Source organism: Archocentrus centrarchus, chromosome 10 (assembly GCF_007364275.1).
Source record: "Archocentrus centrarchus isolate MPI-CPG fArcCen1 chromosome 10, fArcCen1, whole genome shotgun sequence".
In the NCBI taxonomy this organism is placed as follows: Eukaryota; Metazoa; Chordata; class Actinopteri; order Cichliformes; family Cichlidae; genus Archocentrus; species Archocentrus centrarchus.
In genome coordinates, this window is record NC_044355.1 from 13,021,600 (window position 1) to 13,047,556 (window position 25,957).

At 40.8% G+C, this 25,957-nt stretch overlaps 2 protein-coding genes across 5 annotated transcripts in view; one reads left to right on the forward strand and one right to left on the reverse strand.

The window, feature by feature from the left end:
* The window catches only part of macrod1 (mono-ADP ribosylhydrolase 1), a 164,612-nt gene that overhangs the window by 17,564 nt on the left and 121,091 nt on the right, over positions 1 to 25,957 (forward strand). The window lies entirely within an intron of this gene.
* flrt1b (fibronectin leucine rich transmembrane protein 1b) overlaps positions 13,406 to 25,957 on the reverse strand; it is a 37,058-nt gene continuing 24,506 nt past the window's right edge. For all 3 annotated transcript variants that reach the window (XM_030738972.1, XM_030738971.1, XM_030738970.1), the window contains exons 2-3: positions 21,746 to 22,821; positions 13,406 to 19,002 (exon numbers count right to left, since the gene is read on the reverse strand). In XM_030738972.1, coding sequence (XP_030594832.1) covers positions 16,786 to 18,987 — 2,202 coding nt within the window. In that variant the 5' untranslated portion in view covers positions 18,988 to 19,002; positions 21,746 to 22,821 and the 3' untranslated portion in view covers positions 13,406 to 16,785. The remainder of the gene's footprint in view (positions 19,003 to 21,745; positions 22,822 to 25,957) is intronic.

A 25,957-nucleotide genomic window follows, 5' to 3' on the forward strand; every position in this document is an offset into this window, starting at 1 on the left:
TTGAAGCCTTCATGTAGTCATATTAAAGGAGGCAGGCGCTGTGCATTTTTATTAAACTCATATGTTTGGATGACTCACACGTCGTGCTTTAATTGGCCTTTCTGCACAGCCAGAACCTGCAACATTTTCAGACCTGCATGTAGTTTTATTCATAGATGATTTCAATATTCTTTTTGAAATGACTGCTTTCTAGACAGTGTTTATATTAGTAGAGAAAGGCAGCATTGCTTTGCACAATTAAACTGTTAGCAAGAAGGAAAAGAGAGCAATAAAAAGCTGCAGTGAGATGTAAGAAGTCTGTCTTTTCTGCAGCCAAGTCAGTTTTATTACTCAGCACTCTCAGGAAAGACTTTAGGCTCTAATATGTGAAATCTTTCAACAGGAATATTAAATTTATTACTGATCTCCTGACAGCTGACCAAAGTGTGGCTAAAAATTTAAACATTCACTTATAGTTCTTTCTAGCAGCAATTCCAGTGACATTCGAGCTGGCAGAAAATTGGCATGATCTTAAAATTGTTTGTGGGCTCATTGGGGATTTAAAAAAAAAACAAAAACAACAACAACAAACAAAAAAGACCAAGGGTGAAATTGTCTACCCTCTAGGTGACCAATGAAAGCGGCTTTCCTTCAGCATTGTTAAGGGATTACTACCTGTCAGCCCAGTTGCACCCACATGTATGCTGGTGCAGCTCACCCTATGAGGCCAAATGGAAGAATAGTTTTTTTTCCTACTGGACAAACCAAACCAATCAGTGCTCGGCTGTGATGATAAAGATAAGGAAACTATCAAGACATCTAGTCAATGGGTCAGCCTTTCTTTAAAGATACGGGGGGTGTGATCCAAAATAGGTTAAATTGAAGCTTAGATGGCCATATGTAAGACTTTTGAAAGTTTGGAGCTCAGAGGTTTTTAGTAACCTGTGTCAGATATATGGGCTTGACACACAGGAATTTGATAGATAACTGCAAATTCATGATTATTCCTATAAAAACATTACAGTTATCCTTTGACACATGTATTTCCGGTACTACTAAAGCACTTATAAGCAAGTTGTATCGCAGCATCACATCACTTAATAAGGACACTACAGACTGTGAAAAAAAAACGACAGAAGAAAGAACTGGGCATGAAGTATCTGAAGATATTTGGCAAACTGCTTGGGAGACACAGTCGTCTTAAAATTAATTCCTGGACTCGGAGAGACTTCTGTTGGAAAACCTTGATTTGTTTTTTTTGTCACCCTCAATCAGGAACCCAAACAAGCTGGCTCTCAATTGGCCTCCTGGGGGGAATGTGGAGAAATAATGGTTGATCATGCTCTCATATTTTGGACTTGCACCTTTATCCAACCTTTTTGGACGGAAGTAGCAACAGTTATTTCTAAAGTCTTGGGCTTCAATGTTTGCTGAACTTTCATAATTGTTTTGTTATCTTGGATATATGCCAGATGGACTTAGCAATTTTGACAAATGCCTTCTGAAGATCCTGCTGGCAATGAGCAAAAAAGCCATTAACACGTCTGACTTCAGGAAAATCTCTCCACTGCCATGTTGTTTGTCAGTATTGTCAAACATACACATAACCTGGAACAGGTGACACATTCTATACAGATCCAAAAAGGTGGGAGAAATGGTGTCATTTAACCCTTGAGACAAACTCATGACGCTTCTTTTTTCCCCTTCTCCTTTAAAATACACAATCTTTTATTGGCTTGTCTTTCAAAATTGTTTGTGTGCTAAAGTCACTCAATACATACAGTGTTTTCCCCTGAATAAATAAACAAATACATAAATAAATAAAGGGAATAAGTAATCAGGGATAACAACTACAGAAGATACAGAAGAGATTTTGATGATGATGATGTCATCTCTCCAGAGACTTACCACAGTGTCCCTTCCCAGTTAGGCGTGCCCAGAAACCCTCCAAGAGGGGTCACCCTAACTAGATGCCACCTCAACTGGCACCTTTCAACATGAAGGAGCAGCAACTTTGGGCTCCCTCCTTATGTCCAAGCTCCTCACCCCATCTCTAAAGCCTAGATTATATTCTGTTGAGGACATGGACACTTAGAGCTGGACACGAAAGCTGAGTTCCTGTTATGCTACTTTTAAGTTTGCTTAAAGCACGCCACCTGGGGCACATGTGCAGTTAGGGCATTGTAAATTCTCTGTACAACAAATTGTCGAGTCTGCACAGACTCTTGCTCACCATCTGATGTAATTTACATAACTCGGACCCAAGTGGATCCTCGTAGACTTGCAGATGGGGAAAGTATAATCAAGGTGTTAGGCTTAGCCCAAACACCCTACTGAGCAAACTCATTTCAGCCTCTTGTATTCGCGACCTCACTCTTTTGACCACAGGTGAGACTTTTAATATGGATGCCTGATTGTGTACAGGTCTGTTGATAAGTACCCTGGCACACAAGCTGTCAAATGTCTCTGTGCAGGGGAGAGTTCAATTTAATGCAGTCTTCCATATTCTAAATAGTATTAAATCAGATTAAGTTTTTTTTTTTTTTTCTTGTGAGAGTTTTAACATTATGAGAAGCCACATATAGGTTAAACCTGTCAAAATACTGTACAGTAATCCCTCGCTACTTTGCGGTTCGCTTTTCGCAGACTCGCTGTTTCGCGGGTTTTCCATCGAATATTAGCGTAAAATATTTATTGCGATATTTTCGCTGTTTCGCGGGTTTTTAAAACACTTTTAGTGTATGTATGAACATTTAAGAAGTGTTTTAAAAGAAACAGGTACGGTGGGAAAGGTTATTAAGGGAATTGGAAAGTGTTATGTAGTGTATAAGTGTGTGGGGAGGGTTTATAAAAACTTAAAATGGTGTATAACTAGTACAATAATGTATAAGTATTAAAATAAATATAGCATCCCTACTTCGCGGATTTTCACTTATCGCGGGTGGTCCTGGAACGTAACACCCGCGATAAGTGAGGGATTACTGTATTCAGTTAGGACTGCAATAGTTCCATTACAGTCTTTGTATTTTATTTTGTGGATTTGTGTGATGGCTGTCCTTCTCGTAGTGTTTTCTGGAGGAAAGAAAAAAAGAAAATTAGGGACATTTGACTCCATTTAATGTTTCTTGAGTGGATTTTTCAAGAATTAAGGCAGTAACATAAAAATCAGAAAAGTGTTAGCCCTGTGCTGGTCAGGAAAAATATGGCATTATTGGATTATTTGATCTCTGCTGCTACCATCTCATCAGCTCCTTCTGGTATTTCAGCAGCTCGCTGAGCGCTACAGAGGAGACTGTGGTGTTGTGTTCCTGCAGGTCAAACGATTACATCCACACACTTTTCATGTTTCCTTACTCAGAACATATAAAGACATTTAATTGTGAAAGATATTAATCAGCATATATTGTTAAATTTTGTATTGTTCTGCAGTGGACATTGCATTAATGCATCTTTTCTTTCTTTATTTTTAGGACTTTAAAAGCTCTAAACAAGTCTTAAATTTGATTAAAAGTGTGTAGTCAGGCTGTATAGATATAATTGTGTGCATTCCTGTTTTTTCTCGGCTATAAAAGTGTTCCCTTTGTTAAATATTGGAGCCAGACTAGTAATCAGCCTGGCATTGTTGAGACTGCCTGTGCATCCAAATGTCTCGTCTTCTTGGGCGCTGAGGTTAAATGCTTGAGCAATTTCAAAAAATGCACGTAATTATGACCACAATCACCTGATGAATATTGTGACTGAGTTTATCAACCTCAGATGACTACTGTTTTTTTTTTTTTTTTTTTTTTAGACTTTTTCCATTAGTATTGAACCCTGTTTTACTGAACCAGCTATGCAAATAATTATTTTTTTTTTATTTTAACTAAAACCAAGAATCACAAGACTGGAGAAAAAATTAGGTATGGAAATTAAAAACACATTGGGGAAGATTATCCTCATTGTAGGCGGTGTTATTTGAATAATAAAGTATAATGCAGTCTGACAATACCCCTCTATTTTCTCTAATCTGTGTAATCATAGTTTAGTGAACAAAGTACAAAGCACGTATCATTGTAACCTCCAAAATGGGCTTTAAAGTAATCCTAAGTCCTCTTCCCTTCTCTTTCCACCAACCAATACAAGGGACCCTCATTGTCTGCTCATATGTCCTCATCACTGATGATGCTTTTGTCACATAATTACTAGCATGCACATTCAGAGAGAACAGGGAGTGCACATGGTACACACTGCACACAATTACCATCTTGTAATTGCGATCTATCAGGCGTTGTTGTGAAGTGGTGATGCACACGCTGTCGGCTGTGCTGCATTATCAGAGCTTAGGAAATGACAAGACTATTTATAGGAGCTCTTTATCCACTTATCCTGTTGTTGCCATTGTCCTCGGGTGCAACGGACAGCCCTGGTTAGAGCTGGACTGACAGATGGGTTGGTCAGTCGGGCAGTGCAAAAGTTTGGACGCCCATGGTAAAATGACATATTCTGCTATTATAACAAAGTACCTCCTGCAGAAAACTTGTTGGTCTAACTGCATTATTAGGACTTCTCTGACTCATTAAAACCCAAAACAACTAAAGAGGTAATATTTTATCATGACGGGCTCCTCTAAGCCATTGACTGAAGCTACAAAATCAGGCTAAATGTCAGCAAAACAGGTTAAGGCTTTAAAAAGATACCAAACTGTCTGTCCTACAGTTCTTATGTCTGAATTATGATTTAGAAATGGCAGTTTAAGGGGAAACTGGAAGTCAAAAGATGACCCAGAAAACTTTAAGATAAGATACACCTGTGCTGGGAAGGAAACAGCTAGACCAAACCTGTGGACAGCGAAGTATAAAGGTGGAAAGTTTATTTGTTTAGGTTGTGTCGCAACCAGTGGTACAGAGAACACTGTAGGGATCAAGAAACAGGCTGGTTTCTACAACAGGGCAATAATCCAAAACAGAACTCAAAATCCACCTTGAACTACTTTCAAGAAACAAAAACTAAATCTTTTGGAGTGTCCCTCTGAGTGTCTGACCTGCACATCACTGAAAATCTGAAAACCAGCTGGGAGATCTTGAAAATGCTGTGTGTGCAAGGCTGCCTAAAAATATCTCAGAACTATCTCAGAAGAAATCTGCATGGTAGAGTGGCTGAAATTTCCCAAATCAAGAAAAGAAGGACTCTTATCTGCTCCCAAAAAGTGTTTGAAGGCTGTGATCGCTGCCAATGAGAGATACAAATTACATCCTTTCATGAAATAACTAACAGGGCATTAACATGTGAATGATTTTTGAATGATTTTTGTGTTTTCAGCAATTTTGTTTTCTACTTTTCACCTGTAAAGTTAATTGCTGCTGATTTACTGGACTTGCGTTTAAGCAACAGATTTATTGACCTTTTAATCTGGTTATTTGTTCAACTTATGCAATTTTATCTTAATTATTTCAATTAAGACATAACATTTTGTTTTGTAAAAGCACCCTGGTAAGCATTTACTTTCAAAGCATGAGCCAAGATATTTCTTTGGTCAATTTACTATCAACACACCAGTGATCCACTAATTAAAAAAAAGGGGGGAATATTTATCCATATAATTAAATGTGATGTTTGCCACCTCATGTAAAGTAAACTGAGAGCAAATTGTCAGTGGATATGCTTTTCAAAAAAAAAAAAGATGAGCGAGAAAAGAAGATGTCAAGGACACTGTGATGTATTGGAAGGACGCTTGAATCACAATAACACTGAAGCACTGAGAAGATTTATTACACCCTTTACTTCTTGTGTCTTCTCCAGGATCAACAACTTATAACCATTTCGTGGTCTGCACACTCATGAGCAAGCCAGTTACATGTATGCATGTATATGCTGTTAATCATTGCATATTATTGTATTCAGACATGTTTATGTAATGTTGAGTTCCGGGCTCTGGAAAGGCCATTGTGTGTTTTTTCGATCCAGGTATGATTTTATTCCATTGACAGTGTGCGTGGGGTCATTGTCATGCTGAAAAATGAAACTGTTGCCATTCAGATGCTTTCCAGATTGTATTACATTGTGGATCAAAATCTGCCAGTACTTTTCTTTGTCCATAATTTCATCATTTTTGACAAGATCTCTCAACATCACTGGCTGAAACACTGTGTTTTTATAAATGACAGTAGATAGTCACTGTTCCTCTCTCCTGATGACCTCAGTAAATATTAATGATTTGAACCAAAAAAATTCAAGTTAATAGTGTTTATAAGCCTGCCACTTCTTGACTGCTCCATCCCTGGTAAAAAGGCTCTGTTGCTTTTGCAGCTTTGCTAACAAACCTTCAGATGTCTGTTGCTGCTCTGCATCAGTCAAGTTCTTGTATTTCTCTGCATGTTTAGTCTTTTAATGGTGATTCATACTGTAATCCTAAACATAACAGTCTGTTCTCCACAGACTAAGCGCTCGACTTTACCTCTGACATCAGTAAATAAATACTTAGAAGTCCGTGTCTTGTTAAAAACTTGACATTCTGCGTTAATCTTTTTCTTTTCTTTTTTTTTTTCTAATGTGAGCTGAGATTGCTGAGTCACCTTCAAATTAAAAGCAACAAAGTTGTAAGTAAGCCATTCTCTGATGGGGAGTTTATCAAAGAGTGTTTGGTGGCTGAAATGGGACAAACTGCATAATGGATACTTTGTTTGAAACCTAATTTCCCATTGACCTCACGCGGCGCAGGTCGGGGACAGTCAAAGGAGCGGATGTCGCCCAGAGGATCTGCTTTAGAACGTTCTGCTATGTCAGCCATGAGCGGAGAACACAGAATGTAAAAATCATAATTGGGGGCAGTTAGGAATTTATGTTCACTTTGCCCTCATTGATTTGATAAGTGCTACCACGAGTAGTGACTGCTGGATGTCAAAACTGGTGGAAGAAGAAGCGATGAGATATATTTCTGAATACATCACAATATCATGTCCCAGTTTGTTATCCTTTTATTACCAGACAGCATTTTTTCGTGTAGAGTAGCGATGACAGAAAGTGAAATGCAACAGATGCACCCTGGCTGGACTCAAAGTGGTGTAAGGGGCTGCAACTTTTCAAGGCTGATTAAGCGGCAGATTTTTGTCTTTGACTAATTTTACTGTTCATCATTGGTATAAGTCTGTATTAGGGCTGTCTCGGTCAGCTCTCACACTGTGCACTGCTGCTGTCATTCTGTGAAGCCTCGCTGCTCACTCACCCAATGAGTACAGAGAGAGAGCAGGTGCTGTGCCAGGAGAGCAAGATGTCATTGTAAAGCAGTATGATACTGTTTGTGGAGTTTTCGCAATGCCTTTAAAAAACGAAGAGCTAAAGGGCTTTTTAAAGTGCCTAAATCTAGTGACAAAGTGACCTCAGTGAGGTGAAATGAAGTTTGGTGATCTCTGTTATAGAGAGAGCTGTTTCACAAGCTGAGATGATTTATATTTCCTCATTTAACAAAAACACAAATATCCAAATCCAAGAATTGATAATTGAATAGCTGCCCAACAAATAAATATCTCAATAGTCGAGTATTTGGGTAGAGCCCCAGTCTGATTTTAATTTTTTACCTACGCATGCTAAGTTGAAGAGGAAACAATTTCTCCTCAATTGCGATTCCATTATTTTTGCTAAATATTTGTTGTTGTTTTAGCATTTCCATTTCCCAGCATTAAATAATGCAGCCTTGAACTGGGCAGTTACCTTTTTAAATGAATGAAAAGTTCAGCAGCACATTGTGTGCTACACCTCTGGAATGATCACAATTCACAGTGTGGCATTTTCAACTAAGTAATGAATAATTTACTGTGCTCCAGGAATTCATTTATTTTTTGGCTGAGTTGTGTCTGCCTCTGTTGAAGAAAGGCCGAGAGCCAGTACTCCAGAGAAATCACAAGTTGCCATAACTACAAGTGCTGAGGTCTCTGTGTAGTCCAGAGTGTAGCCCCAGAGAGGTGGGCAGTAAGCCGACCATGAATGACGGCTGAGAGCTGTGGAAGACCACATCCAGCAGGAGTCGGCTGCCTGAAGCGCCCCATAGCCAGAGTTGTTCTTCTGCAGTGTTTGCTCATGTGGGCTGAATGCCTGATGGGTTATCGTACGAGGAAAAGAAAGCTATCAATTATTCACTTAATGTCAGCCTGGGATAGATAATGAGGCAAATCGCACCACTACTATTTAAGGTTGCCTTTAATTCTCTAGTTCTCTTCAATTTCTTTTATTTTTTTTAATTTCCTGACAGCAAGGTTACAAAAAATCCTGCAATTTATAGGCTCATAATTAAGCAAAACTAAAAGATAAAATGCACAGTGCTGGCAAATTGAATAGAAGACAATTGCTGTACAAGGACAATTTGGTTATCTTTTTGTACATGCTTTGAGCGTGGTTACAGCTGAACTTTGCTTAGAAGGCTTCGTTTTTTTGTATTCCTTCTCACTGGAAGGCCTTTGCAGTAGCACCAAAGTGTCTCTCTCTGATAGACAGCCTAATTCATACAGTTGGTGTTGTCATAATCCCCCAGAGGCTGTCTTGGTGTGTTCTCTGTCTTGTTTATTCTACTGATGTCCTCTCCACCCACTGCTACCAAAGAAGCCAGACCACTGCAGCTTAATGTCTGGCTGCTGCTGCTGCTGTTGTTGTTGTTGTTGTTGTTATAGCTCTTCATCCCTCTGAGGTATCTCATTGGTTTCTAGGAGTGCGTCTGTATAAAAGATACACGTGAGTGTTTGTAATCTGGCCCTCTGGGATCATCGGTCCCTTGTCAATTCAGGCTATACAAATGTGTATCCAATAATGAGAACCTTTAGAATTGATTTAAAACTGCTGTGTTTGTCATGGGTTTGTGTTTGTAAATCCATGCACGTCTGTGGAGTGCTGTTTTTATATCCTGCAAAGCTTTGAGGAAGGCAAGGTCTCGAGAGTTTTTGCTTAATGAACAAAAAATAAAAAATAAAATGGCTTTGTTAAATAAAATCACACTGAGTTGGAAAGGTGTTATCTAGAGTCAAGCTCTAAAATTAATACAAGTGAAATGGGGAAAGAAATTAAATCTTTAGGAAAAAAGAACCTTTCACATCACTGGGTTCCAACATATTTTTTTCTGGAATCATAACTTGAGACCTGATTTGAATGTTTCCATTAAAAAACCAACAACAAAGAAACAAAAAAACCCCACATTTTTTTTTAAACCTTTTGGCTAGATGTTTGTGTGTTGTTTATTTGTGGTAATGCATTCTCATCCCAGCGTGTCAAATAGTACCACTCTGTTAGTGACACGGTGTCCTTGGGCTTTAGGGCCTTGACGTGCTGGCTGCAGTAAAAAATTTGTTAAAGAGCAAAAGTCCACATGAGGAGGTGGTTTAAGCAACAAGTTGTTCAGCTAAGGAGAGTCTGCCTAAGAAAATTATTAGCCCCTCTATGAAATCTTTCCCTTTTTTTTTTTCTTCTCAGCAGAGCAAAGGATTTTCAACATAGCATTTCTTTATATATTGGTTTTCTTTATAAAGAACAAACTGCTGTTTAACTTTGTAATGCTCAAAGCGTATAAAATCAAGTTCAAACTGAGGGGTAGCTTCCAAATTACACACAGTATAAAAATTTCTGAAAGGGTTTGAGGTGTCACTTGAGAAAGCAAGATGTCAAAAGCAAAAGAAAAATCAGTTTAGACTTGGCAAAAAGAATTATTGATGCTTACAAAGCAGGAGATGGATATATAAAGTTATCACAATGTTTCCAAGTGTCACGAACTGGAGTGAGAAGTGTCTTCGAGAAATTCAGAGAGCCACACAGTACAAAACAAGCCTGGCAGAGGCAGAAAGTGAAATATTTCAAAGGCTCAGAAAAGAAAACTAGTGAGAGATGTGTTTAAAGACACCAGTGAATGACTTAACCAAGTCAGAAATTGTAGTCTCAAAAAAGACAATCACTAGAACCCTGCAGAGGAACAGATTGCGTGTTTGGAGACCAAGAAAAACATCACTTCTGGAGAAGAACCTTCAAACCAGACTGACACATTCCAAAGATAACCTGGTGAAAGATAATGCATGCTGAAAGTGCATCTTTTGGTCATAGAGACAATATGTGAAGAGTTTGAAAGAAAACCTCAAGCAGTCAGCATCAAATTTGGGTCCGGATCACTGTTTTGTCTTCCAACATGACGACCCAAAATATACGTCACTCCTGGTGATGCACTACCTCCAGAAGACCAAAATGAATGTTAATGACTGGCCTGCACAAAGCCTTGATTTGAATCTCATTGAAAATCTGTGGGATGAGCTGAAGACCAAGGTCTCTGCCAGAAGACCATCAACTCTGGAGGAGCTTGCGAGATTCGCCGAAGAAGAATGGGCTGGGGTTGACCAGGAGACTTGTGTGTGTGAGAGACTTGTTGAAAACTACAACAAATGACTGCAGGCTGTTATCCAGCAAAAAGGAAACATAATTGACTGCTAACATCGGGGGGCTAATAATTTTCACCCTGGGAGTTTTTTGGTTTTTTTTGTGAAATAATTTTATTTCTGTCGAAAAATAAAATAAGCATCCATAAATCTAGGATGTTTGGATAAGCGGTGTTAAAAATGCCTTACTCTGTCTAACAGCACTTGGAAAATACTTAAAAAAAAAAAGACATTTTCATAGGGATGCTGATTATTCTTTCCTCAGCTGTACCTGACCATTTTCAGAATAAAGCCATTTAAAACTGACCTGTGAATCATTCAAGCATAAAAAGCACCTAACTTAAGGCATGAACCAGTGTTGTGTCTACACTTAACAGACAACAGCAAAAAAACAATTTTAAATGATCTCTTAGGCACTTTATTAGGAGCCTGTCACAAAAACATTTAATCTGCTTCCCTTTCTTTAGTTGAATCTTCAAAAAAAAAAAAAAAAATGCCAAAGATAACAGTTTAACAGGCATAAAATAATAAATTTGCACCAACAAGGTGATTAGCTGGAAAGTTGGCGTATTTCAGCAAGTGTGCAGTGTGTTCTTAAATAAACTGAGGGAATTGGACAAGTGGAGGACAAAGGAAAACATGTCAGGGCTTAAAAACAAACAATCTACAGCAGGTGAACAGTATCTGAAAATTGTGTCCTTCACAAACTGGAAAGAATCCAGCAAAGAGTTCAGACTGTGTTGAAGAATAAAGGAGGTCATTACAAATATCGACTTTCAAGCTTGTTAGAAGCTTGTTGTACAAACACTTTTTAATTTGCCTTATATACGGTTTCTATTCATGTTTGTACATGTTTCAATAAATTGTTGTGCCTATTTCCCATTTTCCTGGTAAAATGTAAAGAAATGCAGGAAATGTAGTTCAAGACTTTTGCACAGTACTGTAGTTCTCTGAAGTTTTACATTCAGCCTGGTCTGGATGTAGACTGTGGCTGTGGCTGGATGTATGTGCCATAACAAAAATTTTTATGAGATCAAACATATTGAAATGTGTCGATTCTGGTATGTTCACACTCAGAGCTTAAAGCATTAGGCACAGAGGTTAGCAGACCATCCAGACACAGACAAGTTAGCTTACTGTTTTTACATGATATGCTTTGCTGTTTGTTGAGCTGTGATAACCAAATGCAGACTGCTTTGATATGGTGTCAGTCAGTTTGGATCCAACTAAGAGCGAATGTTCAGTGAATGTTAAGGTTGTTTGGCTGTTGATGTTGTGCTTTACTTTGCATGAAAGTAACACTGGCAATGACCAATGAGAATCTGGTTGGATGGTCTATGACCAAAAAAATAGACCTGCTGGACCTGAGACCACGGCCCTAAGGTGGCTTAAAAAATACACCCCTTCACAAAATTAGCGCACATTGAAAAACAACACCTACCTTGTGTGTTTAAGTGTAACACCAAGAGCTCTTTTACAAGATTTAGAGGTAACAGGCCAGTTTGACTATTGCTGTAGAGCTGGTGCATAATGGCACCAGCACTAAAGGACACTTTGTGCATATCTGTGAAACGCCAGCTTTGACAACACAGCAGTATTTGAGGCCCTCTCATGTTTATATGTTGCACCTGTTCAGGTTTTCTCTGCCGTGCCTGTTGTGAAGACGAGCTGCAGCCTGAAAGAAAACGTAAACTTAAATTCACCCTTACAGGCCCTTTCTTTTCTCAGCGTTGCCTCACCTCTGGTGAATGCTCGTGGAAACATTTGCATTCAAACTATCTGTGCAAAACAGATTATGTTGCGGATTTGATTTGGTTGACTGTGCGTGCATACATGCATTTGCTCAAATGCATGCATCGAGAGGAATACAGTGACCTTTCTGCTAAATAAGCTTATAAATGCATGCAAACACTGGAAGATAACTTGCGATGCAGCTTTAAATCATCCGTGGCAGCACTGCTGTGAAGAAAAATACTGAGCACGGAGTTTAAAAATGCAACCGACCATTTTACTGCACATCAGTGGGTCGAGCTTGTTTGTTAAAGGAATAGAGGTCGCACATTCAGAAGTTAATTAAAAAGAAAGGGATTGAAACGCCACACACTCCTATTGTGCTTCTATGTACAAACCATAACATGCGTTTTATATATCTAACACATCTAATAATTTAAAGCACAATTTATTCTCCCAAAGTAATTTTGGACGGACATACTAGTTGTTGTAACTTAATGGAGGCCTCTGCTTCGATCTCATTTGTTACGGGGCAAGAATAAATCCAACCTCAACAGCTGCTTACCCCAGTCTTGGAGCGTACATCTTTTTGTTGGGTGTAATGGGAGTTCGAATAATTAAGCTGCAGGACTTGACGTTAGATAATGGACCGCGACAGTGAAAGGCGTCCATAATGACTGATGAGAGCTCAGGTTATTGTTGTTAAGAGTGCGGACGCCAAGATGCAGCCACACACGCCAGACATATAATCATAGATCCTCTAGATAATCATATGAAGCCATCAGCGCACAGCAAACTGTTTCTGTCTACAGTATATTTCTTTCAGACTCCCCCCTTCACAAACACCCATCACAAGCAGTTACTCTAAGATGGACACTTATACACTCCCCCGTTCGTTATATTGATCCATGCTTACACAAGCATTAGCACTCACTTAGAATGAGAGGCATGTCTTCACCCAAACTTGGGAGCACCGAGCACAAACACATCCATACAAATGGACGCACTCAGTTTCTCATGTCACTCTGTGAAATATACACTCAAACATATCAGGATAAAACCATGCATCTGCTTTGAGTGCGTTCTTCCAATTGGAATTGGAGCGTATAGATGCTGATGTATTCATCCAGTGTGTGTGATTTAACGAGGCCTGCTCCGTCTTGTCATAAATCATATTAATAATCCGAGTTTCCCATTGATTTTTAGTTCTTTAAGCCCCCCCCCCCCCCCCCCCCCCCCATGCATTATTTGACATCTCCAGCCTTTCGTTCCAATTTGATGAACTCCACGCACACAAAGAACTCACGAAGCCGCTCTTCCTTTTTAGAAGTCTTTATTCATCTGCGTAGAAAAAAAGACGACAGACCAATAAATGGAATAGCGTTTTGCACCCTTTTTTATGTTTATACATAAGAGTGTTTTCATTATCACATCTGAGGGTGACATTTTTAAAGGAAACGATTCTCTACACAGAATGAAAGGAAGCTTCAGTGCTGTTTTAAAAAAAACAAAAAGAAAAAAACAAATGCAGAGGTAAAAAAAACAAAACAAACCCTAAAAAAACCCACACCGGAGCTGTTCCAATATTACTGGTACACTATAACACAGGTTGTAAAAGAGAAAGAGAGCTACTGAAAGTAAGACTGGGTTTCAACACTTACAGGCTCTATCTAAACCATCCCTCCCCTTTCTACCCCTTTATTTTTCTCTCTCTACCTTCTCCTCTTCCTCTGTTAATCTCTGGCTGTGTTTTATTAGCATGTTCTTCAAAGTTCCTCCTCCCTTTAAGTATATTAGTGTGGTCAGTGAGAGGCGGTCAGAAAGCAGGGGTCGCTCATTTCCCTGTGGTCATCTTTTGAGTTGAATTGCACAGTGTAGCGGTCAGGCTGTGATCCCAGTCCACAGAACATAGTGTCTATGCTGTGCTAAGGCCTATAAAACCAGACAACCTGAGTCAACTTATATATTTCACCTCTCAGAATGCACCAGATCAGGTTTGATTTTTACTAGTCATTTTAGTTTTCCCAGTTCAATTAGTCTTATTGTAATGCACATCAAATTGCCTTTGTGTAGAGTTGGACAAGAGTAGAAGAGAAAAGGCTGCAACTACATTGTTGATTTCAATTAACTGATTAAAGGGGACCTATTATGCATTTTGTTTCTTTGTGTTATGTTATAACAGTGGATGCTCACATCAACCATGGCCAAAAAAAAAAAAAAAATCAAATAAGGACACTGTATGTGTCCTAATCCCTGTGAACCCAAAGCTCAGATTTCAAACATTTTTTTTTTCTACACTTCGATCTGTTCATGTCAAAAAAGGGGGGGATCTCTATAATGTGGTCATCACAGGCACACAGCTCTAGTTGTGAGCACAGCACTCCCACCAACCTGCTGTTCAAACCCGCAGAGGAAAGGGAGCTAAAATGGCTTGGTTCAGACGGTGGATGAAATGAGGGGCTGCACCAAGGCCTGCAATAATATAAATGATGGTAATTTTGAACTGTAATTCATGCAAAGCAACTCTGGCACTCCAAGAATAAAAATATGGGGCTGGAAATGAGCAGAATAGGTCCACTTGAATCATCTGGTCCATACAGCGTGAGGCAATTGTGGAAAAATGTCTGTCATAGATTCCTGCAGCCTGGGGTAATGTCTTTGAACTGCTTGGTTCATTTAACTAACAGTAAAAAGAGATAAAGATTTTCAATTTACAGAGAAATAAGACTGAGAAAAACTGTAAGTACTTAAAATTTGGAAGCTGCAACAGGGAAAGATTTGGCATTTGTTTACACTGTTAAGGGTAAAATTGGAATTTCATAATTTTTCTTTTTTCTTTTTATGTAACAGTTTGTCAGGTGTTTTAATTGGTCATTCGCTGCCTGGTATTTTTAAATGTAATCAATCAGTATTTTGTAGATCACTATAATAGATCTCCTTGTGTGCATATCTTTCTATTCTCTCTTTAAATAAACACCAAGAAAAACATTTTTTTTTTCTTCTGTAGTTGAATAGATTTATTATGAGTGAATTTTAACAAAGAATAATCAGACCAGTGCCGTTCCAACTTCTACCAAAAAAGTGTCAGCTGCTAAAACTTATTTTTAATTAAGAAGGTTTAACCATCTTCTAGAAGATAATGGGTTGCTATAATAAGATGTGTGATTAGGATTCTTTCACTTCATTTGCAAAGATAATTTAATAATGACACCAGACCACAATAAAAACTGGGTACATGCAGTGCTTAAATTCTGAGATGAAGTTTCTTTTTTTTGCTTTCTTTTTTTTAATAGTCGTTCTTCTCAGGCTTTTTCTTTCGTCCTGTGGTCTTGGCAATCACTGTATTTTTACTCCGATTCTCTTGTGGTGCTTCTTGTCCTTGTCTTGTCCTACCGATGTTTCTCAAAAGCTTAAAATGTGCTGTTTAAAAGAGACAAATGAGGTGAAAGGTAACTACCAAAAAATGTTAAATTCCTCTTTGAATTCCGATGATCACAGGCACCTGAAAACAGTCCTTGAAGGAAGCATGCACTCTGTTATCACTCGGCATATGCTGAGTGCAGTGGGTACACCGTGGGCAAAAACTTCATTCTTTTTTTTTTTTTCTTTTTTTTTTTTCAACAGTGATGTCACATTTTTTCAGTTGTCAACTCTCTTCTTTAACCACCCACACCCTTCTTGATCCCCCATCTTCTTTTCCTTTTGTGTGCTTTTTTACCTCCTGCCGCTGCATTTGTCACACGCCCTTTTTTCACTTAGCTCTCCTTTTCTGTCCTCGCTCTCTGCCTGAAGCCAACACACCTCTCTCTGCGTCTACATCCCCTCAAAACAACCCCCCCCCCTCTTTTTCTCATCTTCTTTGATGTTTTCTCCTCCATCCATCCATCCATCTATCCATCACCCCCCCCAACACATGCTCTCTCTCTCTCACTCTCATTAGTCTCCTCGTGCTGTGGTTTGTGTCTCTCGTCTCTGTCAGAACTGTTATCACTGCTGTCAGCTCCCTTGGCGAGAACAAAGTCGTCCTCTGCTCACAGCACCACAAAAGACGCAAGAGAAATAAAAGGAAAGAGCCTCAGCTGAAGAAAAAAAAAAAGAGGCGGAAAGGAGGAAAAAATTAAAAAGGAGGGGAGTAAACCAGAGGAAAGGAAGGGGCTTGGAACACATCTTTTCATGTCAACCATGATGCATTGTCATCTGTGGGTTATAACAACCATTGATTTCTTCCTCTGTCATCCCTTTTTATCTATACAGCACAGAGCTTACAGTTGGTTGGAAGATTTGAGAGCTATCTCTATACACATCAAGTGCCTTTTCCTCGTATTATAAATATATCTCCTCCTAAATCAGCTAAGCCTAGTATATCAACCTCAAATAATTTACTGTGTATTATTATTAGCTGAGAATAACAGTAGGTTTGAAAGACACTGAGATATCCAAAAGAGAAACTGTAACCATTTATAAGTAGCGCTGAAAGAAGGGCCTACTGTAAATTGTATTATACAGTAGAAGAGTATAGTAGGACTTATACTTCTGTCACTCTAGCAATTGTCCAATTAACATAGCAGAAATTCTCTACTTAACAAACCAATCAGAATTGAACCAGCAGAGGCACAGAGGGTACTTTGGAAACCAAGAACAAAACGACCACTAGCCAACGGGGCGTTTGTGGCTCAGGGAGTGTGTCCCCGTATCATCACGTGTAGGCATAATCTATGTCAGGGATGCCACCCTCTCTGTAGCCACGGTTGGTGCCATATGTGACACGATGGTGGCTGGTTTGGCTGAGGATGGTGCCGTTTAGGCTGCCAGCTCCATGACTGCTGCGGTAGGTCCCGTTAGCTTGGGAGGAAGAGGAGGAGGAAGAGGGAAAAATAGTGTGGATGTAGGTGACATCCTCCAGCTTAGGCTGAACAGGCTGATGGGCCATAGCCGTCATCTGAAACCCTGCAGGAGGGGCCCTGATCTCTAAGATGGAAGTGTCTTTCTTGGTGCCTGACTCTACATAGTCATCATAATGTTTTCCACCCCGGCCCCTGCTGTATGAGCCTGAGTCCCCGGATGTATAACCTGCTCTCTGTCCATACCAGCAGAAGATACCAAAGATTAACAGAAGGCTCACTAATGCTGTGGCACCCCCAATAATCCCAGCCAGTGGCAGGGCTGTTAACTCTGAGTCTTGTCCCTCTTTATCTGACCCCTCTCCTCCTGAGTTTACCAGAGCATCTCCAGTCTCTATCTGTGCACAGGCTGGGGCTGAGTCTTTACTGTCCATGTCCATGGTGCCAGCTCGAGATGAACCCTTGCTGGAGCCCCCAAAGGAGGTTTCCTGACGTAATGGCAGCAGGCAGATGAGGTAATGGGAGCGTGGGGTGAGCTGGGTGAGAAGATACTGTCTCCTCTCTCCAGGAACCAAAGTTTCTGTTATTGAACCGAGAGCTGCACTGCTACCCAGCCTCAGCCATGACAGGCGGAAAGAGGGTGCCGGCTCTGGACAAAGCCAACTCACCAGCACACTGTCCGAAGAGAGAGGTTTTACAGTCAGCTCTAGGGCCTCTCCAGATACGTGTCCTCCTTCACCTGGTGGCAAAGGCAAAACTAGGCCTGGCCGCTTTGCTCGCATGGGGAAAAGGGAACCCTGTGTGGGGATGAGCAGAGAGGTAGTAGTGGTGCTGCCATGGGGGACTGAAGCCACTGCTTGACCCCCTCCAACACCATCTTCACCACCTCCATCTTTGTCTGCTGGGTTCAACCCTACTCCAGTATTAGGAACAGCAGGGGGGCCTTCACACTGCTCCATCAGAGAGGTTAGTTCTCTAAGGGACTGGCCCCTTACCGGCTCAGGCCCCTGACAGGTTAGACCCCTAACTGTCACTGCTGCCCCTCGACCGTGCAGCCAGGCATGGAGCCAGCGAAGGTTGCAGCCGCAGTACCAGGGGTTTCCTCGTAGCAGTAGCAGCTCCAGGCTTTCTGCGTCCTTAAAAAGTCCCCGGGGCAGAGTGGTCAGATTATTCCCAGACAGGTCCAGCCTCTGCAGGCGTCGCATCCCATCAAGCGCCCCCCTCGAGATGTGGGTCATTCCATTGTCTTGCAAATGGAGTCGCACGAGGTGAGCTGAAGGCAGGTTGGCTGGTGGAGACTGCAGAGCATTCCTAACCAGTGACAGCTCAGTCAGGTTGGAAAGACGGGAAAAGGTGTCATCTGCGATGCGTGTGTTGGCCAGCAGGTTCCCATCCAGGACCAAGCGTCTCAGTGAGGAGAGCCCACGGAAGGCATGAGTGGGGATGGTGCTGATTCTGTTGTCATCTAGTCGCAACTCTTCCAAGGATGTTGGCAGGCCTGCAGGGATGCTTGACAGGTGGTTCCGAGACAGAAACAGCAGTCGAAGCCGTGGAGTCCCAGAAAACGCTCGATCCTGGATGCTAACTGTGGATATAGAGTTATCATCCAGGTGTAAACGTTCTAGTAATGGTAACTTGGCAAGAGCTGACCGCGGTAACGTTCGTATATTATTATCCTGCAAATGGAGCTCCCGTAATGAAGGCGGGAGGTGTATAGGAAATTCATCCAGCTGGTTGGCATACAGGTAAATCACTCGTATGGAAGTGCTGCGTTCCAGGGACGAAGGCAGCCCGGCATTACTCAGCCGGTTGCTCTGCAAGTATAGGATGGCAGCCGTTAATGGCAGTGGAGGAATTATGCTGAGGCCACGGTCGTTGCAGTAGACAAAACCCTCATCACAGCGGCACACCGAGGGACAAACGATGGCCTCATCTCCCTCGCCCGTCTCCATGGCAATTGCCGCTGCCGCCAGTTCCAGCACCTCAGCCAGTAAGGTGAGGCACAGGAGGAGCAGGAAGAGCCAATCACGGAGTTCTGCAACACTCTCAGCTGCCATGGTGGTGCACAGCTCCTGATAGGAGAGAAAATGGGAAACTGGATCAAAATAAATAGCAACACTGAAACTCACTGATTCTAAAATGAAAGGAGAGAAAAAAAAAATTATTATATTCAAATTGAAAGGTAAAAACAGGGGCTGCTACGAAGGATGAGACAGAGCAAGACAAACCCCACAGTGAAACTCTATCTCTAAAATTACTTGATCAAAGTGCTGTGTTTTCTACCTGCTGATACAAAATAAAGTCTTTTTAAATCTCTAAAGTGCAAAAGATTTGGGGATTGAATCATCAGATGCACTTATGAGAAGCTGCCCAGTATTATATGGGTCAAGCAGAAGACAAACGCACATTTAGAGACAGCGAGTGCAATGAGGGGTGGATTTACTGGACGAGGAAGATTACAAGAATCGGAGAAAGCAAAGGGATGACAGAAATGGAGAAAATTGGACAGTGACATTTGAAGGAAGGGAAAATAAGTGAAGATGAATCTTTTTTTTTTTTCCCCATGGAGATTAACTGAAATGGAGTGAGTGACATGAAACTAAAATGGAGGCGAGATCGGGGAGGAGGAAATCAGATTAATTGCCCACTGTCCAGTTGATGGCTCCGAGGGTAGCAGAACTAAACTTGTTGTTAGTGCCCTACATCTACCCCTGAGATAAATAAAATAAAGTAAAAACTAAAGAGAATACAGAAGAAAAGCAGAAATTTAGGTTTCTCATTGTATACTCAGAAACACAATTGATCTATTTGAGGTCATGACCAAAACGCACAAAGAGAAATTTGCTCACACAAATAAACAAACATACCGAGCACAAAGCATTCACGTACAGAAGTCTCAGTACAAGCTGACATGTATAATGCATGGTTTCACTCGGTTGTTATTGTTCGTGAAATTTCTATAAATTATTCAGGAAAGTGGTCCTGAAATCCCCAGAAATGTTTTAGTGAGATGTTTTACAGAGGAGCATTTTTCTGCAACATTAATAGGTTCCTTGGTCGATGTTTTATGACTTGTCTTCTTGCAAATCCTTGACACCAACATCAATAACATGAATTTACAATTCAGATAAAATGATCTCCGTACGTGCACATTCACAGCACACTATATTTAGAATATGAATAATATACAGTGGTCTAAGTTGTGGAAATTACATTGTGGCGTCCTCTTGTTTGAATCCTTTCTTTTGAGTAGCCCAAGGCTGGAAAATGTGCCCTGACGTGAAATGCCTGACATGATTTGACAGCACATTTGATAAACAAATCCTCTAAAGGCAAGTTTTTATTTTTTTTTTCTCCCCTTCTGTGCATGCGTGTGTGTGTGTGTGTGTTTGTGTTTGTATGTGAACTCTGTGCTACATGCAAAATTGCCCCTTGGCTGCAGTCAAAATCCATGCAAAGCAAACAAGAGATGGCAACAATAGTTGAGAGGCAGGGAGGGAGGGATGGAAGTGAGGAGACAGATGGACAGTAGGACAGTCAGGAGGAGGAGAGAGGGGGGAAATGAGTTCCTGGCAGAGAAGACTGAAGTCACTATCAGCTGGAAAAAGAATAATGGCTCCAAATATTGGTTTGGTGTTGCTTTTTTTTTTCTGTGAGATTGATGTAAAAATAGTCACATTTGTGTACCTATACATGCTTGTGTGTGTGTATGAGAGAGAGATTTGTATCAACAATAACTAACTCCTGTCTCAGCTCGACACAGCACCATTTGATATGTCAAGGTGAAAAAGAGTGTGTGCCACGTAATTCGACATGGACCCAGACTTGATTTTTCTCTTTTCTTAATGGTATTTTTAGCTCGAATATGACTATTTCTTTGCGTTCCCTGGCATATGAGAGACAGAAAAAGTAAGCGAGAGGTACACATACACACAAGAGGGACTGTCAAGGTAGGAGCTGAGACCATATTGGGATGCTCTATGAATATCAACTAGCATATGTTTCAGTGCCACACTATCCCTGCTTCCCTTTCATAAACATCCTCTTGGCACAGGCCTGCATGTGTGTGTTTTTGCCCACATGCCAAGGTTTCCCATCGACATGTTCTTTTAATGAACCTGATTTTTTTTTTTTTCTGCCTTCTCTCTCCCTTCCCGCGTTCATCCTCTCGCTATCTCTCTCTCTCTGCATCTTTATCACGCCATGTACCTCTCCAATCCGCCCACCTCCCCTTGATAATCTTTCATTATATCTACTTTCAGGTTTGTTTACAGAAGTGTCCGTGCAGTCATCCTCCTCCTCTCCTCCCCTGTTTCTCTCTTTCTAATCCTCTTTTATCGTTTCTTCTCAGTCGTCTGTTGATTCCTACACACTGAGATTGGATCAATCAGCTCGCCTCTCCTCTCTTCTCCTGTCCTCTCCTCTCCTCTCTTCTCCTGTCCTGTCCTCCATAGCAACTTAGCTTCTCTTTTTCATTTAGATGCACCCCCCAAATCTCTTCCCCCTCCACCCCTCCCATCTCTTTCTCACTCCCTCTCAGCCTCAGTGTTCTCGCCTCCACATTCCCTTTCCTCTCCCTTTGTGTTTTTTGTTTTTGTGCCCCCCCCAAAAAGGAAAAAAAAATTTTAATCATGTTCTGAAGTAAAGGAGCACAGAGCTAGCGTTTGTTTTCTAGTGTCTTTTTTCGTATCCTGTAGCTCAAAGCAAGATGTAAGTGTGGTGTTCCTCACTGTGATGAATGAAGGGAGAAGGTGTGTGTGTGAGAGAGAGAAAGGTCTGATCGACCCAGGATGTGATTGCCAAGGGCTTGCTAACCTGTTCAGTCTCTGAGCCTTTCACGCCCGCCGCAGCCTTGTTTTTTCCTCTATCAAGGATTTGTGGAGGGGAGTATTAGTGTTTATATGGGTTATTGAGGATGTTGCTGTGGATCTCTGCGTGTTAGCACAATTTCACAGTCTCCTTCGAATCGTTCAGAAGTGTAGCCTCTTTCCTTCGGGCCGTTGAATCTTCCTCAGCTTGGGTGAATGATGATAGGGATGATGATAGCCTGTACTCCAGGGCTCCACGAGTAGCAACACCAGCATGGCTCAAAGCCGCCTCGGCATCCACATTTGTGTCTTCTGTGTGAGGGCGTGTGTTTGTGTGTCCTGCTGTCAAGCTCTCGCTCTCTGGGTAAGGGGCTTTTAGGCCTGCCAACTCAAGTCATCTTCAGCAAGTGTCCAGAGGCCTAATTCTGAAACAGCCCCCCCGCACCCAAATGCTACAGTTGGGCAGACAGTCAGAAGATGGTTGCGGGCTCAAGGGTCCTTCTTCGAAGTCAAAAGCAACCCTGGTTACTCATGCAGGCAGTGGGTCATGCAAAAATAGTACTGTACCATGCTACACTTGCTTCAAATAGACAGGTAGTGGTTTTTAATTGATGATTAGTGCGTACAAAATGAGAATAAGTACGCTTTCCGCAGCTCAGAAAAATTCAGCTGAGTCCTTGATCTGTTATTAGAGCTGTACTATAACAATTATTACAACATGCACTTCACAGTTCAGTGATAGTAATGAGCACTTTTTAAGGCTGTGATGGACAGGCTGGCCTCAGCAAGAGTACCCACTGTATGAGCAGGATTCAAGGGGAAAGCTTCTTTCTCTTTCTCCCTCAGTTTCAAGCACTCTCTCCTCTGTTAAATGTTTGATCACTTCCTTCTCAGTTCACACAGATCATCTTCAGCAAAGCCAGAATACAGCGTGTATTGTATACAGTCCGCTTTAAGGACTGCTGTGATGGGCTGGCTCAGCGTGAAGAGATGGTAGAAATGGACAGCCTTTGTATCCTGTAGGTAGACGTCACTGGTCTCGGCTTCAGTAGGACAGCTGGCTGAGTGTTAGTGAGCACCAACCTGAAAAGAGACAGCAGGCAAGAACGGTATTAGAGGAATCATTTGGAGATGCATTTGGGCAATGAGGTAAAATCTGCCTGATACAACAGGCCAGTTGTAACACATCAAAAATGGCACAGTGCACAAGGATGATTAAAGGTCACTTCATGATACACTGTATGCTGTTAATGGAACCAGAGACATTATAAGAGAGAGCACAGAGAGACGTGGCACAGTTTTTGATGGATGATCATCCCAAAAGATGGATGGAGGGACAGTGCTGTCTACAGGTTTTTGTTTCAAAGTGTAATATGCAAATGCGTGCACAACAAATGTAGCCAAATAAATACTGCTTAATCAAAATAAGTGAGCTGCGTGATAATGATGATGATGAAGCATGTAAATTATCCACTTGCCGAACTTATGCTAAAATCTGTCAATATGTGCCAAGACTTAAGACTAAGTCCTCTGAAGTTATGCATCTTAGAAGCCGCATAAAATACTTAGTGTCATTGGCTTTGGGGCCAGGAGAGTACCTTTTAGTTATTCATGTACCTACATTTTAAAGAAAGCCTCTTAGTTTTGAGTCAGTTTGTGGTGTTTACTGTCATATCAAACTATGTTATAAGGTTCATTTTCTTAACCACTTATCCAGCCTGGGAGCTAGAGCTCATCACAGCTGATTTTGGGCGTGAGCTGGGGGTAAACTCAGTCTATCACAGGGAAGAGAGAGACAGAAAACATTCACACTTAGACATATGGCCAGTTTAAAAATCACCAGCCTTAAACTAATTTAAAGAAATGGGTTCTGGTTAACAAAGGGAAATGGTTCTCATAAATCTGTTGTGGTAACAATCGTACAATTTATATATTTCAAAGCAAAAATATTTTAAATATTGGCTTTATGTGCTGTAAATTAGATACCTTCTAATGTATCTTCATTTGTTAAGCCTGATTTGTTCAAATGGTGCCAGGTTGTAATGTTGAGTCTCAATGTTGGCTCAATATGGAATCCTAAAAGGTACGGGCTAAATAATTATCCCCATCTGAATGGTTATACCTCTTAAAATTAAGTACCTCATGAAAATACTTCCTGAAGGTCACCACTGCATATGCACAACACTGTGCTCCCAGTGGACACAAACCTCCCATTAAGGTAACTCCATGTTTTTATATCTGTTTTTTCTCTCTCTTCAGACAAAGCTTTGGAGCTTTCATTAACCATCACGCACTAAGTGCCTGTATCTTATGTGCAGAATCAAACCCCCCAGTGAACACTGGTTTTAGAGATATAAGGTTTTCATCAGACATACTGAGTGTACAGAGACAAATTCATCAAGGCCATTAACTGCTCTGCTGCTCATATTCGCCTCTTCACTTCATCCCAATGTAAGTAGACTACATACCCAACTGGGAAATTATCATTCAGTTTGCTTAAACACAAATAGAGACAAATAAAGGCGTCCTCGTTTTCATTTTCAAAGGACACATGCTGCAGCTGAGAAGAACTTGGTCAACAGGCTTATGTCTGTACTTGTATACATCTTTGAATAGTGTTGAAAACTGTGCATTCAGGGAGTGGTGTATAAGTTTTTCTTTGTAACTGGCTCCACAGATGGAAACTGGGTGTGCAATTTATGTAGTGAGGTGCTTGGTGAGATAAATTATCCCTTTTTATAAAACAGCTCCAGATTGATAACCAGTTGATGTCTAGTAAACCTATTCATATGTGCAAAGTGTGGGTAACTCGCATAATGAAAATCCAGCGACGTGGGGCAGAATGTTAAATAGACAGTGCTTGCCAAATGTGTCGACTTTGTTATTGGCATTAAGGAGAAATGAGATAATGGTCTAAGCAAGGACTTGGCGCTGTGCTCATTGTTATTCAGTTCATTTGTAATTTGTTGATGTCTAATAGTTAGCTACTTTAAAGTCCAAAAAAATGCTACAAAAATAAAGCCTAATTGGATGTCATCAGTCACGTATTAACAGCAGATGTCACCTTTAATAATGTGAACTGTCATTTTAAAGCGAGTCCCTTTAATTGGGTGCAATGTCTGGCCCAACTACTCTTAGACTCTGCACTAATCTTTGCTTACCGCAGGCAAAACGTCTGCCTGTATTGGACAAGAAGTGACTATTGAGCATCGGCAGTGTCTTCACAGCTCACTGCCATTACCATTAGACATCAACATGTGAAGCTCTATCTGTGTGATGTCGAGGCTGTCCTTAAAACTTTTTGTGATGGAAGCAAGCCTAGCTAGTGGGAGTGTGATGGGAAGGAGTAGATGGCGGACATAAGGAGCATGTATCAGAGCAAAGAGCTAGGAGGAAAAGTACAGACTAGTCATTTGGCAGAATATGAAAATGGCTGTTAGAGGTTTTGAGTAAGGTAAGAGAAAGCTGCACCAATGTAATTACTTTTGTTAGTCATAACTGTACTTGAGGGCAAGGCAATTGTAGCACTTTAAATAGGAAATGTTCTTATTAATTGGCAGCATTTATCTAGCTCAATATAACCTCTTAGTTGTTAACATGAATGGATACACCTTCACATGGAGCCAGGGTGATAGACTTTTGAGTGTTTTTTTTTTAAGTTTTTTTGCCTGTTTTCACACATTTTCATTCCTCTGTTATCATTTTCTAGTTGCGCATTAATTAGTAAATTACAAAAACTGTCTTTGCAATACATCCAGACAGATACACTACAGAAAGATGCAGTAGGTCAGCTGTGTCACTGTGAAGCCAATAACTGATAAAGAAGTGGGATCAAACCTTTAATATCAGGCTATAAAAAAACTGAAAGTGAGTGTTGTGCATGGAGCGTTTGGCTAGAGTTGAAAGGAAAAGGCTTAGAGACCAGTCAGTAACTGCCTGGCGACCTCTGGTTACTGGGCAAAAATGTGTATTCCCCAGCAGGTTGATGAGTAGTTGTCGGAGGTTGCTGACTGTCGCTGGATGAAATTGGTTGCAAAGATTGGTCCTGCACCAAAAGACTCCTCTGCAAACACTTCAAACTATTCTCCGAGTGGTAGTGAAACAAGTGATGATGCAAACCAGAAACCAGCCTTTTAAGAAAAAGTTGTGCCTTACATTATGTTTCAAAAGGCACAATTTTCTTTAAAGGCAAATGGTCTTGATTTCAGTTTTGTGTAAC